This window comes from Ochotona curzoniae, unplaced genomic scaffold, assembly GCF_017591425.1.
Source record: "Ochotona curzoniae isolate NIBS_2020 unplaced genomic scaffold, NIBS_Ocur_1.0 patch4, whole genome shotgun sequence".
NCBI lineage: Eukaryota > Metazoa > Chordata > Mammalia > Lagomorpha > Ochotonidae > Ochotona > Ochotona curzoniae.
In genome coordinates this window covers 125,911-140,628 of record NW_024466972.1, presented here as the reverse complement: position 1 = coordinate 140,628, position 14,718 = coordinate 125,911, and the positions used below count along the sequence as shown (strand labels likewise).

Below are 14,718 nucleotides of genomic sequence, written 5' to 3'. Positions count from 1 at the left end.
CAGTCTACAACAAATGCTACAAATAATTTGATGTTAAAAACAGCAACTACGGGCAAGAATGCACCTATTTGTAAAGCCTAAGTAGTAGCATAGTGAGATGATATACATTATTTTTATTCCATGAGTAAATGTTATTTTTTGACTAATTAGAATGCACAATGTTAGAGATGGAAAGATTTGACACAACTCTGAGGATTTAGGATTTTATATATATTATTTTTATATATTATAATAATATCAATATCATATTATTAATATAACACATATTAAGAATATGTCATCATATATTATTATTTCATTTATATATATAGAAATACAGGGAATAAAAAGGAACAAGACTTCATTTGGTGTGAAAAACAACAAATTTGATTTTGGTCATATTGAATTTGATGTGCTTACAAACTATATATGGGAGATGCCTTGTCATCATCCAGAATAATCTGAAGCATGGGACGGAGGTGAGGACAAAAGATAGGGCTTCATTTTAATCATGACATGATAATTAAAATGAGGAGATAATGGATTATATCATTTGGGAGAATAATTTAGAGAAATATTTGGAAACTTTGGGGAAAATATGATTTAAACTCATGTTAAGGAAAATTGGATCCAAGGAAAAGAAATGAAGCAAGAACAAAGAGATAACGAGAAAATCATGAGTGAGATTATCTGAGAAACTATTACGGGAAAGTTTCAAGAGGAGAAAGAAAAGAAAATTAAAAAGTTATCAATGATCTATGAATTAGGTTGTTATTGCTTTGAGGTTTTGCAGTTTTATTTGGTTTGAGGTTTTTTCCTTTTTTTTTGAGAACACTTTTAGTAACTGGTGGAATGGATTAAGGGTTATTGATTCTGAAGAAGAAAATGATACATTCACTGGGTAAGGGAAAAAGTGTAAGTTCTATCGCTACTTGAGACTTCTAAACTTGGGATTTAATTGTGTAACTGGCATTTCTAGTCCTGAAAAAATATGAGAAGTAGAGAAATAGAAGAAAGTAAGGGATGGTTGTTCATCAAGCATGAGATGGGTGCTGATAGAGTGCTCACAGAGCCAAACCTTTGAAGAAGCCATTGACTGCTGGCAATAATTCTTCCTTTATGAATTTCTTCAGATGAAGACGTAGTTGACTTTTTAGTAAGCCTATATTCACATTGTGCGTGGCTTTTTTTTTTCTTTCATTGTGGCTCTTTTTCTTAGGCTGATGTTGCTTTTCCAAGTGTCAGTGATTCCCAGATGAGTATGTTCTCAGATACAGCATCTTACTTCCCTTTATTCTTTGTTTCTCAGGGGCTTTTACTGAGTCCTATAAATAATGCTTGTATTTCTAAACCCCTGCAGCCAGTGCTGACCCAATTCCACTCTCGGTTCTATTTGGTATCTTGAAATCTGCCACAGTGAGAGTATTCTTAGCACGGAAATGAGGAAAAAATAAAGTTTTTTTCCCCCCCAAAAAAGGTGATTGTCAAGCACGTACCAAAACAGCACTGTACTGACCATTGACAAATAATGAAATCAGGAGGACTTAATGGAGGAGGTGACATCTTCACTGTGCCTTGGAAGATGACTAGATGGAGTTCATGAATAGGGTACTAAATTGGCTCACCTCAACTGACAGTACTTCCATATAACAGCAACTATCATCCTGCCCATCTCCCAAGGTTTTAGAGAATTACATGATTTAATCTACCTGTAGTACTTAGAGCAGTGCTTTCCACAGGTACACATATAATTGTAGCTTATTTTATTCCTCTACCTGACTAAGGATGGCATCCATCATACAAGCCATGATGAGAAAGTTTGTCTCAAGTTCCAGGGAAAATTTAGACCCCTGATTCCTTTCCAGATTGAGGCATGGTATTCCTCAGCCTTGTTTTCCTTTGGAATCTTCTCCTTGCTCCCTTACACTACCAGACAGCTTTCAAGCTGGGCTTTCATCTCCGGAGTATAGTTCACCAGGCTGTACAACCTTTATACCTTCAAACGTCTGTGCCTTTCTTTCCCCTGCCTTCTCTCTCCCAAACAGAGATCCTTAGTGAACATTGCCAACTTTAGGAGTCTTATCTCAAATTGAGTCTGCCAAGTATGTTTTCCAACAGTGCAGTGCTCGAATCATGACTGCCACAGAGAAAATAAAATCATCCAGAATTCACTTATCAAAGAGAAAATACCAGCTAATAGAGTAGTATCAGAGGGTAGCAGCTACTCTCTTTGGATTATGAAATGAAATAAAAATCAGATGGCTTCTTTCTCACCTTGTTTTTTCCTTGTCTGCAGAGCAGGACTCCTATCTCTCTATTCTCTTCTATCGTGCCCCTCCTGATATGGGGAGCCCTCTCCCAGATTTCAACCTATCCTTAGTTTTTCAGAAGACAGTTTATCCTGTTTTATTTCTAGATTGCAAAAAAAAAAAAAACTTATTTTTCTACAAAATTTGAATTTAAAAAGTTTTCCCAGCATTTTTCAACAATCACATTCTTGTCCTGGGATAAGAAATTTTTGGTTCCACCGATTAAATTGATTACAACAATATAAGAAAATTCTCAAAGTTATTCTCATTTTTTTTTTCTTTTTGGCCTGAGAAGTTCATACACAAAGATTGGACAACCATAGATACTAAGATGCAGTGGAGAAATCAAACTGGGAAATTATCTGACCTAAGAGCTTTAGGGAAGGATACTAGCGAAAGTCAAGCTTTTATTGCAGAAGTTGGAATTTATCTCTTTTCTCACATATTTCATTATAAAATAATAACGATGGGCTTCTTTTTAATTGGGCTTTTCAAATTAGCCAATTTTAACCACATTGGAAGAACATTAACTTTCCCAGGCACTTAGAAACCCCCTGGACTCTAGAACATCTTGAAGAATGATAATTTCCTGTAACTTTTTTTCCGATTCATAATCTGCTTAACAGTAATGTACAAAACATTAAAAATATTGCCAGGAAATATCCTCCCTCTGCTCCAAAGTTGTAATGCTCTCCAGTTAGAGCTGTTCTCAGCTGAGATCATATAATTCAAAATAGTGAATCTCTTTTGTTTCTGTTCCACTAAGGAAGCAGTAAGTTAATCTGTCAGCTGTTTGTTAGGACATGCTAATTACTTAAAACATTGTTTACTATGACATCTAGACAATTTAAACTAGTTTCTAAGTATCTGAATCTACCTCTACCCATGCATTTCTATGTGCTGGCATGATAACTCAGCCTCTTCTATCTCAATACTGAAGTATGTAACTTATGTTTATCAGGTGTTAGGGAAAGGAAAATTGCATTTAAGTTATATTAGATGGAAACTCTAGTTTTAGGTCCTTTATTAGATTTTTTAAAAAAGATTTTATTTATTTATTGGAAAGTCAGATATACAGAGAGGGAAAGAGACAGAGAGGAAGATCTTCCATCCAATGATTCACTGCCCTAGTGAGTGCAATGGCCGATGCTATGCCGATCCAAAGCCAGCATCCAGGAACCTCTTCCGGATATCCTACACGGGTGTAGGGTCCCAATGGTTTGGGCCGTCCTCGACTGCTTTCCTAGGTCACAAGCAGGGAGCTGGATAGGAAGTGGAGCTGCTGGGATTAGAACTGGCGCCCATATGGGATCCCAGGCGTGCTCAAGGCGAGGACTTTAGCCACTAGGCCACGCTGCCGGGCCCCCCTTTATTAGATTTTTGAGGGAAGAAATATAGTGTGTATGTGAAGATAGTTGAAATACACTCAAAATTGTATGTAGCTATTCTCCATACCAATGGTACAAAAAGTTATGACAGACATAGACAAAGGCTGGCCTAAGGAGTCAGCATCTGAACCACAGAAATTCAAGATAAAGAAGCAGAGCAGGAATGAGGCAAAGCAATTGAACAATAATCCATTAGGGAAGCAGAAATTCATAATACCAGGTTGCTCTGGATACCAAGAAAAGGTATCCAAGACTAATATTAAAGTTGAAGTGTATTCTGTGCTAGTCAATAAATGTCATATATATTTCCTGTTGAGCTAAAGATCATCTTCAGCCTGCACTGGGGAATCAGTATGTCCGTATAAAGTGACAACATATGGCTCATCTAGTTCAATGGGAATGATGAGGTCAGAAAAAATGTCAAGAGGCATTTGGCTTCAGTATTTCAATTTTGTTTTATGTATTTTCTGAAAGAAATCTCTTACATATATATAGAAGTTGCTATGCTTTGTTTATACATAGAACATTTTAACATACAGCTATTGTTGGATATTTACATCTAATATTTTTTTTCGCTAAATATATTCCTGAAATTGATTTGAGTCAGAATTCAGTTACTATCTAATCATCATCATCATCATCATCACTGTCACCATTTGTAACCTATTATGTCTTGTTTAGATCTTGTACAAAGAGCTTTACACGCATTGTTTTAGTTCTTACAGTTAATTTAAAAGATGACTGTCATTTTTAGCCATATTTTAAAATGTGGAAAACTGAGATTTAGATAAGCAGTTGGCATAAGCTCATTTGACATGGCTAGGATTCAATGATTCAGTACTCCAACAGCAGCACTGTCATGTGCTCTACTAGGATTGAAACTTAGTTTCATTTGAATTTGGAGTTTACATATACCCAGGAGCAACAGTAAATAAGTGATGCAATACTCAAACTTCTTTTCTATTCAATTATTTTGAAGGAAATAGCAGACTTGATTCTCTTTGTTATTATAACTTATAAAAATAAAAAAGATAAATTCCCTCAATGCAGGGCTATGTCTACTAAATAATTATAAAGCACAGAAACATTTCTGAAAACTATCATTTTTCATGTAAATGAAATATCAAAAATGTGCATAAGTAAACTGAAATTTTAATATATGTGTCAACTTAAGATCAAATTCAGCAACATATAATTTACTATATGTATGTTTTTGTGTGCATGTTAGGTGTATGCACTGTAAAATAGTTGTAGACAGTGAGTTAAGACGTTGTTTCAATTACTTTTGAAAGTGTTTTAAAATAAGTATTTGGAGCTAAATTTTATTCAAACAAATCCATGAAAAGAATGGTTCTTTTAAAATGAGCACCACAATCCTGTTTACACAAATATTTGCTGAAAAAAAAGCAGCATTGTTCTTTGTAATTTGATTCTTTCTCAGAATTAAGAATTTGTCTAACAAAGATAGAAAGGTAAAGTGAGCTCAGAAAGATCAGCTCTTGTCAAAGGTGAATATATCTTATCTACGTACATATATAAATGAATCGGATTGTTAAAATTTTATGGAACATTAGAAATCTTTGGTTTGCTTTTTAAGAAAAGCCAGGGGTTAGTTACAAACATGGATACAAGGAGAGCTTGGAAACAACGATCCATTTCAGTTTGATATGGCATTTTTACTCTGTTGCCACTTAATTGATCTTGGCTAAAATATTTGCATCCACTACTGGTGTTGAATTGTTGTTCATGGAAGAATGTTTATTATGCAACAATTCAAGTCATAATAAGTGGTTAATATAAGATAATCGTCTTCATGAGACTTATCATTATCAATGGTTAGAAAGTTCTCATTAAAAAGTTGACTAGATATGGATGCTTCAACAGTATATTTGAAGTCCGTATATAAAAATTAAATAGTGGATATTCCATTATCCTGGCAATGTACAAATTACTAATGTTGTGTTTGCACAGAGAAAGATGCTATTAAACCAGCAGGTAGTAATGATGGAATAATAACACTACCTACATTTATTAATGTACGCTAGACATCACCCAAGTATTAATTTTAATATTCAAAGTAGCAGGAATATATTGCTAACTGTATTATTTTATAATAAAACTTTTAAATATTTTTTCAAATCTGTACTTTTAGCAAGAATTTTCCTTACTTCAGGTTTTCCAGACACCAAAGTCTATCCTTTTTTACATGCTAACCCTAGGACTCCTAGTGATGATATTTGTAGTAAAAAATTTTTTTAAATTAAGTTTCGGTTTTTAGTTTTTATGTTGAATGTATTTTATGAGGATAGGTCATTAACTTAAAATGTTTATAATGTTTTTCAATTTGCCAGAATATTTGAACACCCAAGAATACCTTGCCCTTCGTTGTGCCAATTAACTATCTGATTATTTCGATTCCAGGAAGTCTGAGCTATGGTAAACCATAACAGCTTTTTCTAGTATTCTAGGATCCACAAAAATTGCAGTAACCATTGAGAAACAAAACTTTTTTTCCTCTTGGGTTTTTAAAAAAGAGTTAGTGTATTAATAATTAGATTTTGTATCATCTCTAGGTTTTCAGTGAAGCACAGTGGATTAAAGAAACTGATGTCTCTGGCTTGGTTTTTATTAATTACAGTGGCAACTTCATCATACCTTTAAAAAAGAGAATCATAATGAAAAAGTTCTACTTTCTCATATTACGCCAAATATTTATTTCCCAGAATTTACCTAAACGTTCTTTCATGAGGCCAGTTCTGTTTTGAAGCTATCTAAATGGCCTTCACTGGGGTGTGGTGGAAAAGTTCTAATTACTTTGCTGAAAACAATAGCTTCATATAAATTGAATTTTTCTTTTAGGATAATTGCCATTCACTTTCGTTTTATGTGCCACTGAGTGGGGATTTTTGCTGTATGCCCTGTGGACAATTAAAGTGCTGAAATAGGAGAAAGCTAATAATTGTTCTGTGTGGTAATACTGACGACTTCTGCGTATTTGTCCATCTGTGTTAACAGTATCGATCAGGATGGGATCCTCATAGAGGGGCAGATAACATTTCCACTAAATCTTCGGACAGTGATGTAAGTGATATATCTGCGGTTTCAAGGACTAGTAGTGCTTCTCATTTCAGCAGCACAAGCTACATGTCTGTCCAATCGGAACGACCGAGAGGAAACAAGAAGATCAGGTAAGTACGGGGTCTTCAGCAATTAACATTTCTAAGTATATTCTAGAGGGCCTTTTCTATTTTTTGGGTAAACATGAAATCTTTGCCTTCTAAAAAGTTGCTAGTTAACATTAAGACCGTGAGAACTTTTACACAGATACTTTTTCCCCCGTGACTATTAATTTGGCCCATACTTAAGACTTAATAAAAAAATGTTGGTGAAATGATGACAATTTTGTGTACTAGGTTTCTTGAAATAATATTTGTGTCTTTACATATTTGCAGTTTAAGAATTAATACTGTCGTTATTATGTTTTTACTGAAATTAAAGTGGCAGTTAAGTGATTGCTTGAAGTTTTTGATAGTCAAAATAAGATTTAGAGGAGTTTTCCTAGTTTTCTACATTTCAGTGGTCCAGGAAACCTAACTAAGTCTTAGCAACATGCTTTCTTAAAATGTTTATAAATATCTGAGAAATTTCCTCATCTTCTAAATACAATATATGAATTAGAATGTTTTTTATTTCTTATCTGACCTATAGATTTTATGGACATTTAATGTCAAAAAACATGGTTTTACTCCTATTGGATAAAGAAATTCAATCATGGAGACATTATAGCTTTTGCCTATTTCTGTGTAAAAATTTAAAAGGAAAATATGACTTGAAAACTATTACGTATTGCATACACAATGCTTCTCAGGTACACACTGAAAAAAGTTACAAGTAAATGCATCTTTTTTGCTTATGGTAGATAATTTTCATTGCCTTTCTGTTTAATTTTATGTGCATATTTCTTGATTTTCATTTCTTTTCTGTGTTTTTATTGCATGCCTTCGGTTTCTGTTGCTTTCAAAAGGCCAAAGGGATTAGAAGAGGGAGGGACTGAAAGGGATAAGCATGAAGAGGTAGTTCATGAGAAGGAAGAAGTAAAGGAAGAAAAAAGTAATGAGAAAGAGAAAGGGAAAGAAATTACAGAAACATGTAATAAGGAGGAAAACAGAGAATCAGGAGATGAGGAAAAAACACCTGAGCAAGGGAAAGAAAAAGAACAATGGAATAAAGAGGACTTGCAAAGGAGATTCTCACAGGATGATGACAGGTAATATATGCTAATTTTGTAGATATTTCCCATTAGTGATATAGTTTCTTTTTACTATTCCTAAAAGTTATCTTGACATTTGTATTTGCCTTGTTGTCTTGTGTTTTATCTACTTACCTTATAACAAAAATTCCTAATATTTTTGAAATTAAGATCAAATAGCATGATTTATTCAATAGTATTTTACTTATAGGCACTAGCTCTGACAATCTAATATATTTGATTTTAAGATTTGTGTGATTACTTCATTTCATCCTTATCTGTAGATTCTGAAGATTATTGAAAAAATTAAATAATGGACTACTTTGTAAGAAATATTATGTATTAAAAATACATGGAAATGAGTAAGAAAATAGCTAGCAAACATAGATTTTATTCAGTCTATGATTTCTTTAGTTTTCTGCTAACTCCTAAGATGGTTTCAATCTTAAGATCACAAAGCAGCAGCAGAGTGCTAATACTCTGAAAAGAAAGGCTGGATGCCAGAGGCTGATCAGAAGCCAAATATGTCAGGCTTTGAGTTTCGTAAAATTCAATCAGTTAGAGACTGCTGGACAAAGAACTTTATGTAGAAGAAAAAGGCAAGATGTAAACATAAACAGTGAAGTATAAAACAACTGCGTTTTTGTTTTTACACTAAGCCACTAAGAAGTGTGAGCTAGTACTGTTTATGCTACACCCAGTCAGATCACACAAGTATGCAGTAAGTCTTCATCCTTTTGCTTGAGTAGACGAGTTTACTCTGATTGCATTTATATAAGGCTACAAATTTCCAACATGTATATGTTGGAGAATTTGGGTTTCCTAGCAGCCCAGTATTTGATTTTATATTGATGCAAAATCTGCTTTTAAAGCATATGTTATTTTCAAACCAAATTGTTCTTTACTATCCCTAAACTCTGTCTCAACTTCTGTATTTCTCATAATTGTTGGGGTATTTGACTGTTGGTTATATAATTCAGTGATTTATATAGATAGCTCCCCTTTCGATTCGAGCATGTTTAATTATATCTGTACTCTTGGGAAGCTTCTATATAGCAGGCAGGCATTAAACTACAAATGAACTTTAAGTAAGGCATATTCTGTGATCTGTGCATTAACTAGTGATTTCAGTTCTGCTATTTACCAAACTTTGATTATTACATTTCTTTATTAAGAAAGCCATTTTTCTGATTTGTTGGGCATAGATTCAGTTCATCACAAATCTCAGATAATGCGTTCCATCTTCCAAGAGTAGAGCAATTGTGAATCTTTCATGAGTTTTATGTTCCATATACTGTGTACATGAGACTTGGCTCTGTTGATCTTTACCTGGAGCCAAAATCTGTGCTAACACACATGATTTGGCACACAAAAGGCTGGAAAATTATTACTGTATTCTTTCCTGATTTTAAATATTATGTTTTTCATCATTTTCTTTAGGAAAGGAATATATTAGTTTGTAGGAAAGGAGGAAAGATAATATATTCTTAGTGAAATGATTTATCAAGGTATTGTACTGAGTTTAAGTGATGCTGTAAGATTTCTGGAAGTATAATCTGGAAGAGGTCAGGCTAGTCTCTCGAAGGAGCATTAAATCTCTACTCAAAACAAAGTATAAACTACAGTCATTTATTGGAAAGTGTTGGAGTCCCTCATCAGTTATTGAATTTACTTTCATTTTCAGACTAAATCTTGCAGTCTTTATTCTGAAGAAAATATGTCTGTTTATCCTCAGTAACATTCTGTTTTCGTAGTTGATAAACACACTTGTGGACTATTTAACTGTGAAAAGCACATCATTGACACTTTACAACTTTCACTTGAAATCCAAGTGTTTGCTTTTGTTTTAGTGAAAAGGTGTATTTGTAAATTTTAAATACAGAGTTACAGAGATATAGGGGAGGAGGGGAGAGGCAGAAAGAGATCTTTATCAAGTGGCTCCCTCCCCAGATGTTCACAATGGTTGGTGCTGGTATCTGAAGCTAGGAGTTGGCAGCTTCCCCCAAGTCTGCCATGTGGATGTGGGGACCCTTGTACTTGGCTCTCACTGCCTTCCCAGGTAGATTATCAGAGAGCTAAATACAAAGTGTTGCAGCTGGGACTCAAGAAAGTGCTCACATGGGATGCCAGAGCCACTGGAAGAAACTACCTACGTATTTCCCAGAAATCCAAGATTTTTTAAAAGAAAAACAAAACAAAAAGACACACACAAAAAAACCCCTCATTCCAATTTTGTAATAATGATACTAATATTTAAAATTAACACTGTGATTACAATGAATCAAGTTCATTATAATTACAGTAAATTATAACTTGATCTTGGGTAATGAGATGTTTCATTGCAGATTTTGTTGTTTGTAATACAGTAGTTTGCATTAAATAGGTTTACTGAATATACAAGTAGGTAATAAATACCACAAAACTGAATTCCAAGATGATTCATTAGATATCTGTTTTGTTAATGACTGATGCAGTCACACTGATTGATTCCATATTTACAAACATGTATGTAGGCTGGTAAATTTTTTTATTTCTTTTATTATTTTATATAGTAAAATTTCATAAAAACAAAATTGTATTTGCTACTTAAGATATTTTTCTCACTACATGTATATGTCTATTTCAAATGTTAAATTTATTTACTTTTGCTGACTAAATACTATATACAAAGGTATTTCTAAAAGTTCATAAATAGTAGAATGAAAATATTAAGTTTATATACTGCAAAAATTTTGAAATCCATGCTTATGATATGCATTTTTATTAATTTTTCAAAGATCCCTTACAGATGTGGCAAGCTGTTATAGGGGACAAAAAAGAATTGAAGGGAAAAATGGCTCATTCAAAGCAGTGTTTATTCCAGAAACTTCTCTGGCACTGTACTAAGAACTAGAGATAAAAATGAAATGAGCTGTTTCTAACGTTTCAAGCCCACGAGTGAAACGATTTCTTGGTTATGTGTGAATGGATACTTGAGTGTATCTGTATATTCAAAATATATCAAGGTTCCTGAGTGAATTTACAAATACATTTTAAGAAAGAGTTTGGCATAGAAAAAGGCAACTTTTAAAACTTTTGCTTTAATTTTAATATTGAATTTTAAAATTTAATATTTAACAGATTATATGTGATTTGCACATATAGTTCTTTATTATTATTATTTTTGACAATCTTTACATAGTTACTTAGGGTAAAAAGGTTCAAGGGTTATAGGAAAGTGGGTAAGACTATTATTTCCATATTGTTTCCTTCTTGTTTAGGGGGGGTGATTTAAGGGAGAAGGCCCACCCAATTTCCCACCCTCCCCAGGTCCCGCATGTAGGGTATGCTCCGAGGTTCTTGCTCAAGTGGTTTTGATAGTTCACCAGTTATGAATCGCTGCCAATCTTGCCACTCCAAGCACTATGAGGTCTTTGAAGAATCCACTGTGGAGCGACCCACAATAACCTCCACCAGCCCCGCCACCTACTCTGGTTTGCCAGTATGTGTAGCAATAGTCCAGTCTGTCCCACACCCCATTCCACCCCAGCCCCTGTCCTGGTTTTCGTGCCCTCCCGTGGAAGTGGTAACCCATAGGGAGGAGCCCACTATTTCCCTCCCAGAACACTCCCACTCCTGGATTATGCACTCTCTGGGTAGTTCTGTGGTTTGACTTGACAGAACTAGCCCCCAGTGCCAGCTTCTGCCAACTGATGCTATGGCTAAGCCCAAACAACCCTCATCCACTCTAATTTTGTTTGCACCAGTAGGAGTAATCAGCTCAGCCTGGCTTTTCCCTGATCTAGTCCACATGAGATGTACAGGCGTTGTAGCCCTGCTTAGTCTGGTCTGTCCTCATCCCAGTTCATGCTCTCCAGTGGGAGTAGCTGTCCAGCAAAGGAACCACCCTTTATTCCCCTGCTGGCTCTGCCCCCTCCATTCCTGGTTCTCACAGGTGCTGGTTGGGCACTGCGGTCACTTCCGGTACAGGCAACCTCACCTTGGCATTCCATATTGTGCACTAGTTTTTGTTGTGACCGAACCTGGCTCGACCCACACTATTCTGGTGCTTGGATTTGCCAGTGGATGATGTGGACAGATTCAGCCTGGTCTTCCCCCGACCCATGCCAAATGTATGCCAGTGGGTAACTTTCCATGGCCTATTCTGGGCTGTTTCCTATCATGTTTCTTGCGCTTACCTGCAGGGACTGTGTCCTGCCAGAGGAGTTGCCCAGGCTCCTCCATCAGAACCTCTCCCAATGCCAGATTTTGTGCATACCAATGGGTCCAGCCCTACTCAGTTTACTTTCTGTCTTAGCAGGAACAGTGGCTTTTCCTGACAGGCCTTCAACCCAAACTGGTCCTTGCTGTTGGATGTTTCAGCCCAGCCATGGCTCATCCATATCCACATACGGCTCACACATGGCTCAGTAGGGATTGAGACCTTACCTAGTCCATCCTACATCTACCCTGGTCCTCCAGGACACCAGAGGGTGTTGGAGTCTGGCCTGGCTCGGTGCATCCAATCCCAGTCCACACTTTGCACATATAGTTCTAAGAATACAATAACATTCTCTTTGCTCATTCTCACCTCCCCCCCATCTTCTTTTTTTCTCCTTTTCTTTCTTTTTAATCTTTTGAGATAGCATATTTTTATTTTTACTACAGTAAAAGGCTTACTGCTTCACCAACTAAGAAGTGTAAAAGGGAAAAAACAAAATATCTTAGTTTAGCGGGGACACAGATAATAGCTACAAACAAAAAAATGACTCTTTCACTCACACACAATAAGTAATAAAGCAATCACAGGGCATTCAAACTATGGTAGTATAACATTCTGAACTACTGATTTGACAAAACAGTTTTACATAATTATATTTTCAGTGAGAGTGATACTCATGGCTGTTTCTAGAGAAAGGCAATCCAGTAAATCTGTAGTGAAAGGCAAAAGAAACAAATATTGCAAAGTTTTGTTCTGTCAAAACCAACAACATTGGTGTGTTTGTATTCAAGGTAAAACATATCAATGATCGCAGGCTCAATTCTTGGAAGATAAGACAAATTTTTTTTTCTAAGTTTACAGACTTTCTCTGTCAACTTAGTGCTCTCACTCTGCACTCAAATATATGTGGAATTTTAATTTTTCTTAAAATAACTCTCAGAGCTAGAGAATTCTTTTTTTTTTTCAAGGAAAAAGATGTTATCAGATCAAATTTTTCATGAATAAATTTTTAAGATACTTAAGCTACTACAATTATCTGGTAAGATGTCCTGATACTCTTTAGAAGGGCAAGAATAATAATTATTAGTGAATTGTTTAATTCAAGGCATGCTGGCCAACAGTTTTAAATCAGGATTATGTAATATAATTAAATGTACACAGAATAATTAATGCCCATGTTATAAATGTATAAAGGGCAAGTTAGTCTCATAGCGAGAATTGCAGATTAGGACTCTAAAATACCTGAGTTCTCATCCTGACTCACTCGTCTGTATGTACCTACCTCCTTTATGCCCCTGGAATTTTTGCCTTGTTCGTTAGTCAGTTTTGTGTTGCTGTAACAAAGTGGTTTAGGCTAAGTGAGTTACAAAGGAAAGAGCTTTTGTGCTTTAATCCTGACGTGTGGCACAACATTGGCTTCTGGTGAGTGCCCCCTGGTGGAGCATGTGTGAAAGAGAGTGGAAGCAAGAGGGTGAGTGGAGAAAGTGAACCTGTTCTTTGACAACTTACTCTCTCAATAACCAGTCCACTCTTCCAAATGCTAACCTACCCCGAGAGGCAAAGATTAATCCCTTCTGAGCATGATACCCCAGAGTAACTTTATGTCCTTTTAATACACCCACTTGAATGGTTCCATTACCTCTCAATTGCATTACATGGGAACCAACTCTTAAGTGAATGAATCTTTGCAGGACAAACCAAATCCAAACCATAGCAGCTTGTCAAATGGAGGAGTGAATGATCTAAATAACCATATTCCTGCCCAGATAGAGTATGAATGGTATGATTTCTTTCTTTTTTTTTTTTTTTTTAATTTGCTGATGCTTGTTTTCTGATGTATAATATGATCAGTCCTGGAAAAGTTTCCTTGAACTGATGAAATAAGCCAATCCCAAAAGAACAAATAATGCAAAATACAGATATACAGGTAAACATCTATATACATATATTCTCATAAATGAACTGTGTAATGGAGTCTTACATACCAGAGTGTGAAGATGGTGTTGCGGTATGCACGTCTTCTCCCAGATGAAAGGAGGATTTCCAATGAAATTGTTAAATATATCTTGACAGTATGATACCAGATTTCCTATCATTGCCTATACCCACAATGCCATAATATGCTTAAATAGTAGAATGCAATAAGGGACGGGGAGATGCAGAATGGGAAGGGAGGAAGGTGAGGTTCAGAGGGGAATCCCTATACCTAAAAAACTGTATCCTGGAAAATAATAATAGAAACATTCTTTTAAAAAAACTCATGTATCCAACTTCTTTATGATCACAGCATAAAAATAATCTTTTTGATGAAGTTATTAATTTTAAAACTTCAAAGAAAAAGATGTGTGCACTGGTAAATGGCCAAAATCCACATTATTGAATATTATTTATCTACACAGTGATATTACAACATGGACAAAGCTTACAGGATGCATACTTAGCAGAGATGGGAGACTCAGAAGTTTATATATGCAAATTTATAAAAGAGAGAGAGAGAGAAGGAGACAGAGAGGTTTTCCATTTAAGGCTCACATCTTAACTGGCTGCAACAGCTAAGTCTAGACCAGACTTAAGCAAGGAACTTCTTCTGGG

General features: G+C 35.3%; 1 protein-coding gene across 35 annotated transcripts in view; it reads left to right on the top strand.

Annotated features, from left to right (window-relative positions):
• LOC121167605 (regulating synaptic membrane exocytosis protein 2) overlaps positions 1-14,718 on the top strand; it is a 471,939-nt gene that overhangs the window by 341,111 nt on the left and 116,110 nt on the right. For 13 of the 35 annotated variants that reach the window (XM_040997111.1, XM_040997110.1, XM_040997113.1 and 10 more), the window contains one exon: positions 6,692-6,864. The exons of the other annotated variants lie outside the window; for them this stretch is intronic. In XM_040997111.1, the coding sequence (XP_040853045.1) occupies positions 6,692-6,864 (173 nt within the window). The remainder of the gene's footprint in view (positions 1-6,691; positions 6,865-14,718) is intronic. 35 annotated transcript variants of the gene reach the window in all.